Source organism: Taeniopygia guttata, chromosome 19, assembly GCF_048771995.1.
Source record: "Taeniopygia guttata chromosome 19, bTaeGut7.mat, whole genome shotgun sequence".
Lineage (NCBI taxonomy): Eukaryota > Metazoa > Chordata > Aves > Passeriformes > Estrildidae > Taeniopygia > Taeniopygia guttata.
This window is the reverse complement of record NC_133044.1, coordinates 10,758,499-10,777,485: the sequence shown is the minus strand read 5'-3', so window position 1 is coordinate 10,777,485 and position 18,987 is coordinate 10,758,499. Positions and strand designations below refer to the sequence as shown.

At 49.3% G+C, this 18,987-nt stretch overlaps 1 protein-coding gene across 15 annotated transcripts in view; it reads right to left on the bottom strand.

Annotated features, from left to right (window-relative positions):
- Positions 1 to 154: 154 nt before the first annotated feature.
- TSPOAP1 (TSPO associated protein 1) overlaps positions 155 to 18,987 on the bottom strand; it is a 73,109-nt gene continuing 54,276 nt past the window's right edge. For 5 of the 15 annotated variants that reach the window (XM_072916818.1, XM_072916811.1, XM_072916824.1 and 2 more), the window contains 6 exons: positions 17,164 to 17,235; positions 16,774 to 16,809; positions 15,973 to 16,076; positions 14,243 to 14,314; positions 12,639 to 12,767; positions 155 to 6,198 (listed from right to left, as the gene is read on the bottom strand). In XM_072916818.1, the coding sequence (XP_072772919.1) occupies positions 5,983 to 6,198; positions 12,639 to 12,767; positions 14,243 to 14,314; positions 15,973 to 16,076; positions 16,774 to 16,809; positions 17,164 to 17,235 (629 nt within the window). In that variant the 3' untranslated portion in view covers positions 155 to 5,982. Of the gene's footprint in view, positions 6,199 to 9,470; positions 9,531 to 12,638; positions 12,768 to 14,242; positions 14,315 to 15,972; positions 16,077 to 16,773; positions 16,810 to 17,163; positions 17,236 to 18,987 lie in introns of all 15 variants that reach the window. The other 10 variants (XM_072916812.1, XM_072916814.1, XM_072916821.1 and 7 more) reach the window with 8 other exon arrangements.

The following is an 18,987-nucleotide window of genomic DNA, read 5'->3' as shown; positions in this document are numbered from 1 at the left end:
CCGCCGCCCCCTCCCTGCCCGCGGCCCCTCCGCGCCCGCTTTTATCTGCCCGGCGTTATCAGCGGGGGCCGCCCCGGGCCGGGACTGCCCTGGCGGGGGCGGCCGGTCCGGGCCAGAGCCCATCTTGTTATAAATGAAAATTTGTCCAGCCAAATGAAAATGAAAAATAAAATATTTATTTGCAATCAAATTCTATCTAGCCAGCCACAAGGAAAGAACAGAGCCGAGCCCGGGGTCGGCCCTGGGTGTGCAACAAGAATTCAGCCTCAGCAGAGGTTTTCCTCTATGCCCACCCCTCCATCCTGGCACAAGCAGTTTTTATAGGGAAAATTCCGTCCGAGGCCAAGATTTCAGCAGTCAGTCTTTTCTTCCATTCAGAGTCCATAGGTTAATAAGATTTTCTTTTTTGGTGATGAAGAAGAACAATTCAGTGTCAGGAGTTGATGAAATTTATGGGAATGCTGCATTCACATGGATCTGCCCATGATATCCATCCCGGGTCATTCACGCGATGATCAGCGTCTGGGTCCCCCATATCTCTCCAGACATGGCTCATCTCCTTTTACCTGTAAATCAGGTTTCAACATACACCAGGTCTCGCCTGCAAGGGTGGAGAGGAGTCCTAATACAAATGTGTACACTCCAAATATTCAATATTACATATATCATACTAGAAATGGCGTGAATTATATCTACTACACATAACAACCTCACCTCACCTCACCCACAGCCTGATGCTTCACCGGAGCTTTCCCAGGATCTCTGAAAGTGGAGATGTGACCACTTTGTGGTAGTTTGAGAGCCTTGAGCCCCTCGGGGGGTGTCTTCCAGGGACAAGGTTCCTTCCCCCATGGTGCTCTTCATCCTCTGCTGCTTGTAAAGGTCAAAGCAACACTTTGATATCTACCCCTGGAAACACCTGCAGTGGCCAGCACTCCCCATCCCACCTCCTGACATGCTCTGCCCCACATCCCCTGGGGGTCCACAAGAGTTGCTCCTTCTTCCTGTGCAGGAGAAGGCACTGGGATGATGGTTTGAACAGGCATCACCCTTCAACTGCTGGTCTGGAGCATCTGGTCTGCCCAAAGTGCTGTTGCACCAGGAGCTCAGCTGGCAAAGCATCTCCTCTGCCGTGGGCCAAAGCCCCTCTCCCTGTCCCAGAGCAAAAGCATCTGATGGACAAATATCTGACAGGTGTGTCCATCCCCAAAGCTGGGATCCACTATCCCTATGCCCAAAGCTGCCTCCTTGTAAGTGGAGCCATGAACTGATGATGGTCCTGGTCCTTTGATGTTTTAAAGAAAATCAGCAGAGCAAACTACAAATCTTGCAGTCAGGCCCAGTAAAGCTGGTCCTGTTTGCAGACTGGTTTTGACAACCTGGAGGGAATCCACCTGGAGCCCAGGAGAAAGGTGGGTTTGGTCAGCCTGAAGGGAAAAAGGCTCTGGAAGGCTTACTCTTGACTTTTACTGTCTCATGGAAGGGCTGCAGAGCTGTTCAGAGTGCCCAGGGATGGGAAAACAGGCAATGACATGTGGTGCTGCCAAGAAAATTCCCAACAGATGTACAAAACCACCCAGGATAGTGGGGAAGTGCTGGGACGGGACCCAGAGCAGAGGTGGGGCCTGCATCCCTGGGGATAATGCTTCCTTGAATGAGACCCTGAGCAACCTCCCCTGGCCTTCAGGGTTACCCAAACCCAAGAGATCCTTCCCTGGCCTTCAGGGTGACCCAAACCCAAGAGAACCTTCCCTGGCCTTCAGGGTTACCCAAACCCAAGAGATCCTTCCCTGGCCTTCAGGGTGACCCAAACCCAAGATAACCTTCCCTGGCCTTCAGGGTTACCCAAACCCAAGAGATCCTTCCCTGGCCTTCAGGGTGACCCAAACCCAAGAGAACCTTCCCTGGCCTTCAGGGTTACCCAAACCCAAGAGATCCTTCCCTGGCCTTCAGGGTGACCCAAACCCAAGAGAACCTTCCCTGGCCTTCAGGGTGACCCAAACCCAAGAGCCTCCAGCTCACCCCTTTCAGTGTGTGAGACAGAAGCAGAGTGTCTGCTTGAGGTCCCACCTTGAGCACCAACCCCAGCTCTAGCTCCAGCTCCAGCACCAGAAACAGAAACAGACCCAGCAGCAGCTCCAGAACCAGCAGTTTGCACAACAGAGACCACAGCACAGCTCTTGTGCAAAGGAGCAGAGCTGGTGGGTTTGCAAAGCTCTGAGTCCCTCCCCTGCTGCATCAGCACCACACAGAGGAGGAGGATGAGAACGTTTCAAAGGCTATGGACAGTTAGTGTATGTCAGTGCTGGGAAATGTGTTTCACAATGAGGAACTTAATTCAGAGAATCACAGAAGGGTTTGGCTTGGGATGGACCTTACAGACCATCTTGTTCTACCCCCTGCCTTTGGTAGGAACACCTTACACTGTCCCAGGCTGCTCCATGCTCCGTCCAACCTGGCCTTGGGCACTGTCAGGGCTCGGGCAGCCACAGCTTCTGTGCCAGGGAAACCATTTCTTCCTCACAGGGAGCAATTCCTTCCCAATATCCCATCCAGCCCTGCCCTCTGGCAGTGGAAGCCATTCCCTGTGTCCTGTCACTCTATACCCTTGTCCCCAGTCCCTCTCCAGCTCTCCTGAAGCCCCTTTAGGCCCTGGAAGGGCTCTGAGCTCTCCCTGGAGCTTCTTCTCTCCAGGTGAGCACCCCCAGCTCTCCCAGCCTGGCTCTAGAGCAGAGGGGCTCCAGCCCTGGAGCAGCTCCGTGGCTTTCTATGGACTTGTTCCAGCAGCTCCAGGTCCTCCTGCTGTTGGCCCCAGGGCTGGGGCACCTGAGAAAGGCAGAGGGGCAGAGTTTCCCTGTCCCCTTCTGCCCATAGTGGGGCATCAGCCCAGAGCATGGAGGGTTTCTGACACACATGGCTGGGGTTTGGAACCAGATGACTTTAATGTCCCTCCCAGCCTCGACCATTCTATGATTCTGTGTTGAGCTTCTTATCCACCAGCACCTCCAAATCCTTCTCAAGGCAACTTTCCTTCCATCCATCCATCCATCCATCCATCCATCCATCCATCCATCCATCATCCATCCATCCATCCATCCATCCATCCATCCATCCATCCATCCATCATCCATCCATCCATCCATCCATCCATCCATCCATCCATCCATCATCCATCCATCCATCCATCCATCCATCCATCCATCCATCCATCCATCCATCATCCATCATCCTCTTCCCAGCCTGTAACTGGGCTTGAGACTGCCCCAACTCCATGTAGGACCTTTTACTTGGCCTGGTTAAGTGTCATGAGTGTTGCACAGCTCCACCTTTCCAGGCAGTCCAGGTCCTTTTCATGGATGCCCCATCCCTGCCCTCCAGTGTGTGACCCCAACACACCGCTCGGTGTCACCAGACACTGCCCAGAGTGCCCATGAGCACTTTTGTCATCTTTCCTAAGATGTTAAACACACCAACTCCTACATCAACCCCTGAGAAACATCACAGCAAACTGCTCTCAAAACCAATTGTTCTCCAACTACTTCAGAAACCATGGCAGTGGGGGCTGTGAGATGCTTTGTCTCTTGAATGTTTACTTTCCCCGGAACTGTGACCCTACTCCCAGATTAGGGGGAATGGGAAAGGCCACGGGCCTGGCTGAGCCTTCTTGTGACCACCAACACAAGCACCAAACCCTTGCACTCAAGAGACCACATGCTACTCATCTGGAGAATGGAAACAGGAATATTGATGCCACCAGCAGCTCCCCCGAGCAGAGAGGTGCATCCACGCCTGGGCTGTGGCACAGCAATTAGAAGCAGAGGATGCAAAGCAGAACATCTGGATTATATCTTTATTTTTCTCCTTTTTTTTTTTTTCTTGTAGCCTTACATGTTTATCTGTAACAGCTTAAAGCTGTTCATCTTCAATCTTTTTCATGGAGACTTCTCTAAGCTTTGCTGTACAGCCTGTCTGGTGTTGGGGAACCAGATGAACTAGGGAGACTTTGCTGAATGATGGGTCTGGATCTATCCCAGCAAAATTTACAGGAGGTAGAGATACAACACACACCTTGTGGTCCCAGGGGCTCAGCTGGACAGGGAGGATGGAAGCACCAGGAGTGAGGGAGCCAGGCAGGCATTGGCTTCACAGGGCTCTGAGCACACCCCAGAATGTTCCAGTGGCTGCTTTTTGTTCTAAAGGCTTTGTTCTTCAATTCATCCCCTGAGGAACTGATAAAAGCAATGACAGTTTCTTTCAAAATACCTTCAACAACTCACTTAAGAAATTCCAGTTGGTAAATTCAGTTAGAACAGCAACGACTTCCTCCACGGGAGGACAAGCTGCAGATAAAGCTCTGGGCTGCTGATGAGTTGCACCACTGAGGCTGCTCCAGAAGCCATGGAAACTCCAGCAGAGCTGCAGCACTTCATCCTTTCAGAGCCTCTGGTCTGTCCTTGCCCTGACTCCCATCCATCACAGGACACTGTGGTGTCAAGATCCTTATGGAATACTTCTCTCCAGGGAGCAGCAGCTTCCCAAACAAGTCATTGCTGTCAGGGGAATCCTGCAGAATCCCCCCAAAATCCTAGAGTGACTTCTGGCACCTTGGCTGGATTTCCAAAAGATCCAGGTGCAGCACCACACCCCTGACCCAATGCTCACACACCAGTGGAGCTGGGAGTGAGGGGTCCAGCCCAGCCACTCTGGGCAGCTTCGTGCCCACAGCCCTCCCTGGTGTCCTGCATCCCCAGGGCTGCCACCTCAGCCCCTGCCTTCACCTCACACCTGGAGCATCCACAGCCACATCTGTCCCCCTGAGAAGGGGATACAGAAGGTGCACAACGCCCTCAAAGTGCATGTGGTTGGCATCATTTCCCCACCCATCCCCCTGAAGAAGCGTCACTGAATCTCTGTTTTTTTTAAGGAAAATGTATTTTTGTGAAAATAGACTTTATTATAATAAAATTTGGTATTAAATAAAAACATCATACCATAACACCACCACTCATGGCCACTGTGCTGGCACCACTCACGGAGCTCATGGAACTGCCCTATTCAGAACAAGGACCCACTGGAACATGCAGAGAAATAAACACGAGGAGGGACAGAAACCATGGCATACAAAACCCTCCGTGCTTGGACAGGGCTGTGTCGCAACTGCAGGAACACATCCTCTCCTACAAAACCAGTGCAAGCTGCCCAGCCCCACCCTGCTCTCCCAGCACTCTGGCTTGGGAGCAGCTGACAGACACAGAGGCAGACGGACAAATAAATAAATAAATAGGTAGATAAATAAATCAATTGATAAATAAATTGATAAATAAATCATAAGGCGGAGGCCCCAGTCAGTGTGTGATCCAGGTGAACCAGGCAAGAGCAGCTGGCAGCAGCCCACCCCCACGCTGGAGAATCAACCCCCGCCAGGGCATCGCTCCTTCCTCCCCGGGGATCCTCGTGCTGGAAGCTGACTGAGGCAGTGTGGGATGCTCTGAGGCACAGCTGCATATTTACAGGGTTACAGTACAAGTAAGAACTCACTCATCAGCCCAGAGACAGCGAAGGGAAGTCACAGGAACAGAAAAGTGCAAATTTTCTTTGCAGGAAGTGAAGGAGTTGACACGACCTCCTTTGGAGCAGAGAAATACCAAGGTGTGGAGTACAAGGGATCTCTCCTAAGGGGCTTCGCTGAGAAAAGCCAGTTAGCTAACTTACAGCCAGCATATAATCCTTAAATTAAAATATTTACAGGGACCCAGTGCACCAAGGGCTGCATGGAGCAGGACATGCTGGATCCCGGAGCTGAGCCCTCACACCTCACACTTCTTTCCCAAGGGCTCTCAGCTCCCACACCCTCCAGCATTTTCTCTATTCAACACATACTTCTTCCCTATGAAAATAATCAGCTTATTGCAGAGGGCTTCTCCTGAACTCTCAGTCTCTGGGGCTGTGTGGGCAGCCCAGATGGAATAAACAAACCCCTTGTTAGTTTTTCTTATTGGACCCAAGTCTTTTGAAGAGGTTTTTCCCTTTGAAGAAGAAGCCTCTCTTCTTTTTATTCTGCCCAGGTGCATCACTGCAGGTGAGAAGGGCCAGTGATGCCTGCTCTGGACTCTGCTGGCCTGGGACAAGGCAGGAAGGTGCTGGCAGAGGAGGAGACAGAGAGGAGTTGCTCTGATCAACAGACCCATCTGGATTTAGCTGGGTGAGAAAAAAGAGAAAACAAAAGACAAAAGTACAAGTTAGAGCTGCTGAAGGAGATCACACCAACATAAACCTCAGCCAGAGAACCTGGCCTTCTCCCCTCTATGTAGTTCCACTTAGGAAGTTTCCAGTGGATTTAAATTTTGCACTTACAACCCAGACCCTTCCTTAGCTAAGAATTCCTGAATTTCCTGAACTTTGGGCTAAGAACAGGACAAAAGACCCACTAAAGACATGGTGAAAAGATGCTGCTCCACAGCTAAGTAAGTGAAGCAGCTCCTGAGAACATGGATTGGGACAGGTACTGATGAGTCCATGGATACCTCAGCCCATGCTGGGCTACCAGCATGCTCTGGCACAGAAGCCAGGACATTAACAAAACCAAATTTTGTAAGAACAAGTGCTCTGCAAGACCTCCAGAAGATCAAGGAGACTGGCTAAGTCCTGAGACTTCTCAACAGTGGCCATCATAGGAAGAGGAATTAGTGGTCCTGCAAGGCTGCTCAGCATCCAGCAGATCCAGAGGCAGGAGGGGCAGAGAGCCAAGTCTGGTGCTCCGCAGTAGCACCAGTGGAGCAGGAGAGGGGGAAGTCTTGAATCAGGTGGCACACAGAAATGTTCCTGAGACCCTGAGTGTTTGAGATGGTTAATTGGGACCCACCAGTCTCAAATAGTGCTATTCCCTTTGGAAAGGGCTTTTAGAAATCAGAATGTGCCCTAGTCCTGGGCTCAGTTTCCTCTTCACAAAGCACTGAGAAGTTAGTTCCTAGCAGCAGCCTTCCTTTCCACAATCTCATCTCACTAGGCTTAGCTGTCCACACAGTGACAATGACCAATCTGGCAGGTCAAGCTTTCCCAACAGGCTGCCAAGTTCCTCAGGGAAGAGGCTCTGGGCTTCTGTGGCCTAGAAGAACCTCAGTCTCACTGCCTTCTCTTCAACACAGCTTTCACAAACCAGCAGCTGCCAAGCTCCAGCTGTACATCCTGTCTTGGCATTACCCAAAACACAAGGCCAGAGCGGCTGGAGCTGTACCAGGGAAGAGTCGTTTGACACTGGAACATCACACCCTCAGCATCCCTCTACCTGGGCCCCACTGAGTCCCTCACAGGTCTGCAGGAGCCAAAGCCCCCAGAGGGAATGTGAGATGGTGGCAGTGCCAGCAGGACTCTCTGCCTGAGTGGAAGCACTCCTGAAGATCAGACTCCACTGTGTGAAGATCTCAGCAGCAGCCCCTGGGCAGGACTGGATGTACCTGGTCCTGGTCCCGTTCTGTGTCCAGGGCAAGCAGAAAAATAAGGCAGAAGCAGAGCCTAGAGCATTGCTGCCTCACTCCAGCACAGCCATGCTCATGCCCTGTGGGGACTTTATTTAAAATCCCCTGGGATGGAAAGTCAAAGCAACCCTACTGCTGGTTCAGCACCCACCTCCTTTGGGACCAGGAGCACCCAGTGGCTGTGACCTCTCCTCGCCTCAAAGCTGGAAGCTGTGCTGGTCTAGGCTGCTGCAGGAGTGGAAGCACTTCTGGCCCAGGATGAGGCACAAACCTCTGCTCTGGGTCAGACTCAGCACCTATGGAGTCAGTCCTGCGTGGGCAGGAGCACAGGGAGCTCCGTCTTGGAGTGAATTTGTGACCCCTCCCAACTCCACAAAGCTGAGAGTGGACTTCTGCCTCACAGCAATCACTGAGCCGTGCCAGTGCCATCAGACTCTCCCTTACCTCAACTACAGGACAGAGCTGGAACTCCTCTCTGCCTCTCTCCATGATAGCAACCAATCCCACAGCTGACTATTCCCGAGCTCACACTCTCTGTTCACCTGAAAACATTGCTTTGCAAGGCCCTCCTGCAACACTCCAAGTGTGCAGCGCTGTGCCCTAAGGCCAGCTGCTGCCCAGGACGTGCTGCAGGATGTCACACATGCTGATGGATGACCCAGGCTGGCCCTTGGGAAAACTGCACTCTGCCTGCGAGGTCCACTCCAACCAGTGCTGCAGTAACAGCTGCAACCTCTGTCTATCCTGGCAGCTCCAGCGTGCAAAGAACAGCACTTGGTACTGATAAGCCCAGTGTTAGTCAGGTCTGAGGAGTCTGGGAGTAAACCCAAATAAATCCAGATGAACTATTTGCAGCCAGAAATGCAAGATTTATGGAGGCAAAGAGAAATGGAAAGCCAGGTGAGGGCTAAATTGGAGCCCACTCTCTTAGTTGTGAGCAAAAGAAAGAATCCCCAAGTTCTGCTCCAAAAACTATAATTTGTGCAACAAAGACTCCTTGGATAAAATGTCCAAAACCACCAGGCTAGCACCAGAAGGGGCTCACCAACACTCAGGGAGTGATGTAGGAGGGATGTAAAGGCCCCTGTGCAGCCAGGGCAGTGGAAGCTCTGTCCAGGCACCATTGGAAAACACTTTTTCAGTAAAGGTGGAACAGTTTCAGGACAGACCTGAAGTGGCCCCACAAACAATTTCTCTTCTTCTCAGAGGTCTCCATGTGTCAACAAAGCACAGAACCAGCTCGCAGATTCATGTGGTAAAAATCATATGAAAATTGGGGGTTCTTCTCTAAGAGAAACAAAACTGTTCTGTCAAAATACTCATACAAGTTATTAGAGTGATAAACACAAGAGAGATGTCAGTTTTCAGGGATGGTTTTAGTACTCTCTCAGGTGTTACTGATTACAATTTCTGAAAAACAAACATTTGAAACTAAGGAAAACAAAGACTGCTCCCACTGGCCCCCAAAACCAGGGGTCTCACCCACCCAGGCTCAGAACAATTATCCACACAAGGTTGGTTTTAGGGCCTAAATGTTACTATTTTCTTAAATGGATAGTGGGCAGGGGTTTTTCAGGACTATTCTCAGGAAGGAGTAAAATCCAGAAGGAAAAAACCCCAGGCTGAACACGAAGTGTGCTCAGACTGAGGAGGACCTTGCAAAGACCAAACAACACTTTGGCTGTCGATGTGAACAGAAGGGTCAAGCTGAACCACAAAGCAGGTCCTTCGCAAACCTGAATATCCAGCACAGTTCCATCCTGGTCCCCCAAAACCACCAGATAATTGTTCCAGCCAACTGCACTTCATGTGCTGAATGGTTTGTCTTTACCACAGAACCCAGGTGGCAGTGAAAAATCTGACATCAGATGAAAGTGGGTTTTGCCACCACAGCCCCAAGCCAGCCTGTCAAACTACAAGCAAGAACAGGAGGCAACTACAGGTACAGGAGCCCGTGAGGCGCTGGGTGGGAGGTTGAAGATCTCACACACTTACATGGTTGCTCTCTCTATGTATCATTCATATCTATCACTGGACTCTTCTCTTCCTCATTCTCTGAAGAAAAGAACCGTCCCAGGTGCGTAACACAGGCAGAAATAAACACATGAAATCAGTTAGAATCAAACACTTTCTGAAGGTGCTTTACAATCAGTCTTTGACAGAAATGGCATGTTACTAATGGCAAAATATTCTAGCAACAGGAACAGTGGTAAAGCAGTGGCTCTGAGCTGGTAAGCATGAGTGTTTTGGGCCCTGGCTGTGACCAGAACTTCTTGGATCTTCCCCTTTTAGGCTGTTTTTGTTTGTTTATTCTAATTGCCAAATCTTGTCAGTTTGTAAGTTCAATTGCTTCACCTTTTCAGTTGTCAGCATTTTAAGATTTACTCAGAAATAATTAAAAAGTATCCACCTTCCCCAGTTCAATTTGGAAATAAATTGTCCTTATCCTCAGGCCTTTGGTACGGCAGCAGGGAGAAGGAAAGTGTGAAGAACAGATAAGGTAAGAACATCACATCCAAGAAATTACAAGGGATTTTAAAATCACTCATAGAGACGCTTCTGTTGCAACTGGAACAAGCTGTAACCGAGTCTAAAGCTCTGCCATGGTGCACACACAGCCCCCCTGAGGTGCCAGGGCTCAAGTTGGGACTGGGAATTTGCAAGGAGCCTGCTCTGCTAACAGCAAGTTGAACAAGCAAGTATTCCTTAACTCTGTTGGGTGAAAGTGCTACAGGAATTTGGAAAGCATCAGGCATGACTGTATCACTGGGAGAGTTCATTCCAGCTCAGGGATGGATATGGAATATGTCTGTTTTACAGGAGGTATCTCCTTCTTCTGCCTTTCCCATGAGGTCTTCTGCCCATAGGTTGGGCGCTATGATTGCTGTGACAGCCAAAACCACTGTGGGGTCAGGTTCTGTCTCTTCAGGAATCACTAAACACACTTAAATGCAGTTAGTTAATACCAGTTTGGCTCTGAGCAGGATAAATACACCACTTTTAACAGGGGGCAAATGTGCCCTTCCTGTTTGGAAGCTGCTTAGACAGGTCTGGATTGCAAAGCACAAGTGGGAGGAGTGCTGGGGGTGCTGAGCCAGAACCCCCTGGGACAGGGGTCCAGGAAAAGCAGGACAGGAGCCAGGCTGGCACGACGCAGAAGCAGCCACAGTCATGTCTAGGGAGTTCAAGCTAATTCCCACTGAAATAAAATTGGTTTAATCATCATTACCTGAATTTTCCAGTCCCCCAAATACAGACAAGAGAGCAGCACTTCATGGATCAGGAGAGTACCAAAAGTACCAAACCAAACAGGTTCCTGCTCTGTGCACCCAAAAGTCAGAGCCAGTGTAAGGGGAGGCTCCCTTGGATCTCAGGCACAGAGGACTAGAGACAAATGGGAAGGTTTGAAGGGCAGGGAAATGTGAACTGTGTCTGTTTTATATGGGCTGTCTTTAACACACCTGAAAGGTGCTTCTGTTTTTAAAAAATGTCATGGAACATAGGAAAGGAGCTTCCAACCTTCAGCATGCAGGGATATGTGGGCCAAAGTGCTGCCCAGGGCATCAGTCACCCACTGAACTCAGCAGCAGAGAACAGAGAGGAAAGTGGGTTTGGCTTTGCAAACCCTTCACACCTGCCAGTGGCAGACAAGGTTACCTGAAATCCCCCTGGTCCCTGGGAGGATGTGGGCTGGAATAACAACCTCTGGAATTTGAAACAGGCCCTGTGGCTGCTAGCTGATGCCAGAGGGATGCAGATGGGGAACATCTGCACTAAATTACACTTAGAATTCCACCTTTATTTTACTGCTTGAGGTCTCCTTTGGCACCCTCTATTTCAACAGATGAGTAATTTGGTAAGAGTAAATAATTTTGAGAGGGAAACTGAAGAAAGAACCCCACTCTGCATCCTTGTTAACCCCCTAGGAGGTTAGACTTGGGTGACCTCTGGGCTCTTAAACCCTGGCAGTAACAGCTGATTAACCTCTAATTCCCCAGCAAGTACCAGTATCCCCAACAAGGAAGTACAAGGACCCCAGAGAGCTGCTGAGGTCAGCAGCTGATCCAGCAAACTGCCCACAAACTTCATTATCTGAGCCAGGCTGCTCTGCCTGAGAAGGCACCAAGGCTGGAGTGCAAATCCTGTACCCACAAAGCTTGGAATGCCTGGAAGCAAGGGATGGGGCTGAGGTGAAGGAAGACCAGGCAGCATCTGAAGATAAGAGATATAGCCACAGAGAACAGGAATAGCTGGGCATGAAAAAAAGGCCAAGAAATGCTGCAGAGAGCAGAAAGCAGGGATGGCACCAGTGGGGAGTTCAACAGAGCAGGATTCAGGAACGCAGGGCCACCTACTTCCCTCAGGATGGCTCAAAGCCAACCTGCTCTGACTCATGTGGGTCTGGCACCACATGACAGTGCCAACAGCCTCCCAAGAAGGATTGAAGGTTGAGCCCATGTGAGCTGGGATCAAGCTGGGTCCCTCCTGCCTCCCAATCCACAGTGAGACAGCACAGGGACTCAAGGAATGAAAAAGGAGCTGCTACACTTTTAGCCTCAGACACTGACACGGCCCCAGTGTCCCAGTAAGCCTTTATTCCAAGAATCTCAGCAACACAATGCAAGGGGTTAATTTAACCTTTGAATTCCTTTACTCTGGGGAATGCTTTTGAAACCATAGGATCCATCCCCCAAATCTGTTTGGGAAACTCCTCAGTGTATTTTGAATTTATCCATAAGCACCTCAGCCTGGATTAAGAAATATCTAACTTGGTGTGGATGCAAGACCATTGGTGTCTGGGTGTTGCTAATTCCAGGGCTCCTGGACATGGATATAATAATTAAGGAATTTCATGTGCCTGGGGAGCTGTTTGAACCTTTCCTTCCAGTAGGATTTTCCCACTGACATTTCAGCAGATCTAAACAATTTGCTGGTGGGATTTGAAGGCTCCTTGCCTACCTGACCTCCCTGAGGCCCCAGCAGGTGTTGTTTTGTGCCACTTTCTGCATTACAAGTAATTCTTTGGGAAGAGCTCCTGGCACTCCCTTAGGATGAGTGGGCTACATGCAGTCAGTGATCCCATGGGTGCTGCATGCCATGCAATGCCCAGGCTCCAGACACATCCCAGCCTGGATGGCAGTGCCATGCAGTCATACATCTCACCTGGCTCTCAGCACTCAGTGGAGAGGCTTCTTTATCTTTTGAGTGGAATTCCTTGGCCGTGTCGCCTTCCAAAGGGACAGCTTCCAGGAAGTTGGATGGGACAAGCCCTCTCTGTTGGTTCAGCTCTCCCTGCAAGATCAACATTCAGTTTCACAACAGCTTTCCTGGAGACATAAGTAACAACTCGAGGTGCAGTGCCCTGCAGAGAAGCTTGGGCTGCAGGCTGAGACAAGTCCAGAACACACCCACATAGGGAGGATCCTCAGAAAATTCCATAACTCACATCCTTGCTTAGTTGTGGAACAATTCAGAGCACAGAAACGCAGAAGACAGTAAAGGAAAAAGAGATGACAGCAAGTTGTGACAAAGTTGATTTCTACAAACTCAAAATCTCCTCTATCATACTGGAATATGACTGTGCCACAGGTGTCCTAGAGGCCTTTGATTTGTCCTGGTATTTACTATGTCTTCAAAGAATGAGGCAGTACTGATACAATGTCCTGTAGGCATTGCATCCATGATCACAGAGGCCCAGAGCTGCACTACTGTACTCCTACAAATATTCAGTTCAACAGGAAGCGGTTGGGTGAGACAAAACCCACCCCAGCAATGCTGTTTGTCCAACATTATAAAAGGATCAAACAAAACATTCCCAGTGATGTCCTCAGGCTTAACCTGGAGCTCAACCTCAAGTCAGATGTGTGAAGGCACACTGTTTCCCAAGCAGGAAAAGGTGGATGATCCAAGGCCAAGGCTCAAGATCCAAGATCCAAGGCACACCGCTGGAGGGCAGGCACAGCCCCAGGAATGTGTCTGCTTACATGGATCACTATTCCAGCCTCTAGCCCAAGTGTCCAAGTGCCTGGTGAAATGTTAGCTCGGAGGAGGTGCTAGTTCAGCTGGTGTGTGCATGGAAAAAGGCATGCAAGGCTTTAGGAAACCTGCAGGCAACTGATACAAAAAATTAAACTCAGAACCATTGGGATGTTTAAAGACCACAGAGATGCTCTCAAGGCTGGAGCCCTCTGCTCTGGAGCCAAGCTGGGATACCTTGGGGTTCACCTGGAGGAGAAAAGGTTCCAAGGGAGACCTCAGAGCCCCTTCCAGGCCTAAAAGAGCTCCAGGAGAGATGGAAAGGGACTGGGGACAAGGGTGTGGAGTGACAGGACAAGGGGAAAATGGCTTCCTACTGCCAGACAGCAGGGATGGATGGGATATTGGGAAGGAATTCCTGGCTGCGAGGGTGCTGAGGCCCTGGCACAGGGTGCCCAGAGCAGCTGTGGCTGCCCCTGGATCCCTGGCAGTGCCCAAGGCCAGGCTGGACAGGGCTTGGAGCAGCCTGGGACAGTGGAAGGTGTCCCTGCCCATAGCAGGGAGTAGAACAGGATGAGCTTTAAGGTCCCTTCCCCAGACCATTCCAAGACTGTAATACTGGATTTACAGCAGGAAAATGAGCACCAGAAAGGCCCTGCACTAAGTAGAGAGGGGTTTATGTTTTTCCCCAAAGCGGGACACGCTGTTCCCTGATTTCTGCTTCCCTGCTGCTCCATGAACTCCAGCAATTTCCAGTGTAACCACAGGACTTTCCCAAGCCCTGCACTTACATAGTAGAATCCATCATCATCCATGGACCCAAAGACAGTGATAACATCCCCAGCACGGAAGGCCAGTTCAGCCTGCAAAGAGCCAGAGAACAGAGGTCACAGGAAAATCCCTGCCTGAACTTCTCATCAGGACACAGGCTCACCTTAGCTTCTTGCCCAATCTCACTCCAAGGGAGGGAGCCCAGTGTGTTTGGTCTTGCAGGACCAGGATGCAGGAGGGAAACTGAAGTGTATAACTCTGGAATTCACTGCTAGGGAAGCATTTCATAAATTAAGACAAGAGCAAAGCCCATTTTAAAACCAATTTTAACAAGGACCTACCACCTGAGCTGGAAAGGTGCACCGAGGACAAGCTCAGCAAGCACCAGAAATACCTTCAATTTCTTTAAATATAATTACAAATCCTGCTCCCTTGGATGAGCCTGTTCTGTATGCAGCACTTAGGGGTTAGTCACTAGCAGGAATGCATACAAACAGGGTGGTTTAAACTGGACACAGAATAAAAGCACAGCACACAGTGACCCTTTGCTGTCACACCCTCTGTCTTGTCAGTGGGGCACAAGGCTAAAGACAAAGGTGTCACCAACCTCTTTTAAGGGAAAAGCTGCCCAGTGGAGGCTCCAAACAGGCTGAGTTCCACTCAGGACACCCTAGCACTTCACAGGTGTCAGCTGGAAGGGATCTACTTCCAATATATTTACCATAATATATCCTTAGTCCTCAATTTAATCTCCTGAGGCTGTAGGTTGCTCCTGTGGAGCATCTCCCACAGAACTCCACCAGCTTGTTTCAGTAATTTGAGCTCTTGTTCACAAAAGTTCAACAAGAGGAAATAACTGCAAAAAGCACAGTCATGTCCTTGGTGACAAGTGTTTGGTGGCTGGATACATGCTCACATTGTGTCTCTTCCAGATATTCCCCAATCTCTAAAACACTCTGTCCTCAGCAGTGACTCTCTGGGTAGGAGACACAGCTTGGGAGGCAACCATTCCCTGAACTGTGTCCTCTGTTGGCCAGACATTCCTTTGTGGATGAAGGAAATGGATGTGAATTCAAACCCCGTGTTTATGTTTGCTCAGAGAGCTAACACAGCTTAGAGGAAGAGAGAACAGAGCATGTGCTCATCTTTTTCTGCAGAAAGGATTCTGCATTGCCACCTTTCTACCTGGAACAGACTTATCCACAAAATTACTGTTTAGATTACATCCCTTCCCATCCCTGGAAGTGTCCAAGGCCAGACTGGAAGGAGCAACCTGGTCTAGTGAATGTGTCCCTGCTCATGGCAGAGGGTGGGATGAGATGGGCTTTAAGATCTCCTCCAACCCATCCCATTCCATGATTCTGTGGTTCTATATATAGGAATTGCTTGAAAACAAGAACTTTGCAAACTACTCCATTAAACTGGAGCTAAATCTTTTTGCTTGAACAAAGATACTTAAGAGATACTTAACACAGAAGGCATGCTCAAATTAAGTGTCAAAAGTGCTTTCAAACCCTTAAGCAGGTTTTTCCTTTTCCGGGAGTGTTTCCTAGATCAGTTGCTACCAGTAGGAGCTGCTTCCTCCTGCCCCAGATCTGCTCAGTCCTGTCTGATCACTAAAGGATGCAATGAATACTCATACAGTTTCACTGAGACTGGTTGGACCAAAGTGCTGAGTGTCTTGAGAGAGAGGGGAAAAAAGAGATAGGAAGAAGAAATCTCTGAAAAGGGGGAAGCAGCTGGTGGTTACCTCCACATCTGTGTTTGGAGAACTCTCCTTTGGGTTGTAGTCAAATGCAGCCACCATCCTGTGAGGAGTGAGCAGCTCTGCTTCAATATCTTTATGTTTCTGCCCTGCAGGAGAAAAATAAAATATTCTTAGATGGAAATACAAGGACAAAATCCCCAATAACAGCAACTACTTCACCATTCTTATAGTGGTCTGAGCAAAAAAAATACTGGGGGGGAACTGAGTGGAGAGAGGTAAAGCAGTTTTCTGATCTTCTTCATCACCTCATAAGCACAAAAGTGGGGACATCCCCCCCCATCCCCTCATCTTGGTGCTCTGTTTATATGTACAGGAATGTTTTATTTTACATTTCCTATTTACTCACACACATACATATATATACATATATACATACACATACAGAGAACAGCTGTCTCTTTATAGTGTCTTGAAATGACATTTCTCCTCCCACTACACAATGTTCTACTATTAAGCTACAAAATTTATCCTCTGAGGGCCAGGGACCAGCACACAGGGAAGTCTCAATCCACAATCTCCTTCCTGCTCATGCCCATTACCTACAGACCTTCCCTGAGCCTACTAAAGCCAAGTCTGGCCACAGCAAAACAACTGGTGCACTCCCCCTGCAAGCATCCCCTGCTCACCCAAACCATTCTGCATAAACCACTAAACGAAAAGAATTAACACCTTTTGTTACAGTGCTTAGAAGCAGCACCACAAGGCCTCACACTGACCCTTGACCACAAAACACATCTGTAATTCCATCGTGCATTACCTACCCCTCAGTAAAGCACTTCTCACCTGGCTGAGACTTGTACTCCTGTTTGTCCAGCCCTGCTGGGGGAAGAAAATGCCTCATCAGTAAGAGCTCATCTCCAACAGTGACCTCATGACACAACTGATAAACAAGAAGAACCAAGACAGCAAACAACAAAAGCAAACTGTTCATGCAAGTCAAAGTCTACACCAGTAACCAGGACGCAGGAACGCAACAAGAAGCAGAGGTTAAGCTCCAAACTATAAAAGACATCACTGTTGTTAAAAACTTAACACCAGCACAGGGATGGGCTCTCTTTCCACCTCCTAGCAGTCGTACAAACATCTGAAGGTCCTGAAAGCAAGTAGTAAAAATTCAATGCAGTCTGTAATTCTATAGCAAAAAGCAAAGAGGAAGCAGTGGGTGACACAGACCTTTCTTGGAGCGTCTGGGTTTTGGAGGAGGGACAGTTTGGCGGCGTGGAGGTGACGAAAATGTGCCATTTCCTTAATAAAAACACCAAAAAAGCAAATAAATAGACAAGAGAAACAGACAGTGAATGGAAAGTGAGAAGCATCCTGAAGAGTGAACAGGAGACAGAGGAGATGACACGCCTCCCCTGGGAGGTTGACAACAGGATTTCTGTGGGCAAAGCCCTCTGGGCCTCATATGTGGACTCAGATAAGCCGTGATCCACATCCCAAATAATCCCAAATACACAGAGAAATCCACACTTTACTTACACCGTTCAGGCACTCCACAGCTCAGAGCAGATAGACTTTGCTGCTCCTTAGGTTTCAGAAGCAGCATCATAAGGACAAAATAAAACCTTGTACCATTAACGCCTGAAAAATCCCAGGTCTTTACTAAAGCTTCTGCACTGAGCAGGGTCAGGATTGGATGGAATCCCAAATGAACCTGTGGAGTGCCCAGACCAACCCCTACAAGGCATTTCCTTAGTTACAAGGCTGTGACAGGGGTTTATGGCAGCAGGAAGACAGCAGAGGTACAGCCAGCCCAACTGCCTAGGAATCAAAGAATCACTACAGTTAGAAAAACACCATCAGGTCCAAACTGCACCTTCTGTCCCCTCCTGTCAGGGAGTTGTGCAGAGCCACAGGGTCTCCCCTGAGCCTCCTTTTCTCCTGGCTGAGCCCCTTCCCAGCTGCCTCAGCCATTCCTGGGAGCTCTCTGTTCCCTTTCCTGGACATGCTCCAGCCCCTCAGTGTCCTTACCAAGAGGGGCCCAGAACTGCCCCAAGGAGGTGTGTCCCAACCAGTGCCAAACCCTCCCTGCACACACACCTTATTGACTACCACCACCTTCCTCAAAACTTTCAAACCCATAATGTTTAAAAAAGTCTCAGAGCTATTAAAATCCTTTACTCTTCCAAGACTGTGCAGTGGGGCAGGGCAGAGTATCCCTTGTGTATCCACTGAGGGGACACAGGCCACCACAGGCATCCAGCCATCTCTGGCACACACATGAGAGAAAGGGTATGGATGTGAAAAACACCTTACTCCAATCTCCTCTCCTCAGACATGGGAGAGGCCAAATATGTTTGTCCTTTACAAATATATTCAAGAAATCACACAGTGACAACATCAGGCTCCTTCCAGTCCCTGTGTTCCTCAGGATCAACTTTCCAGGGACCAACATTTAGGAGCTGGGCAGTGTCAGTCCCTCAGAATCATAGAAGGGTTTGGGTGAGAAGGGACCTTAAAGGTGTGTTAGAGCTGGATACTGGGTCTCCCTCCAAAGAAATAGGAACGAATTGCATGGCTCCTTTTTTTTTCTTGAGTTTTCTTATTTTTCAGTTGATTTGCACTTTATTCCCAGCTCAAGCAATGTCAGGCCTCACCTTTGCCACGACGAACACTTGTGCTATTTTTCATTGTTGAATTGGCAAGAAAACAGGGACCGGCCAAACCAGGAATATCCTGGTGTTTTAACAAGTGGAGCAGACCCAACAATTGGCACTGGCAGTAGATGGTGCACAGAGGAGTGCAGGATGAGAGGTGGGAGGCCTGAGGCTGACAGGCACAGGAACACGAGTATTCACAGCAGGGGCAGCTCACAGCCACTGAGCCTGACCCAGCCTGAGCTGCTCCTTCTCCTGTCTGAGTACATGACTGGGAAGGAACAGGAAAGCCTCTGCAATGCACAAAGGGAGTAAGTAAGGAGGAACACAACCACCAGGTCTGCTCCTTGTACACTCCTGTCTGCCTACCTTGCTGTCTCACACTTTTCCTCCCCCT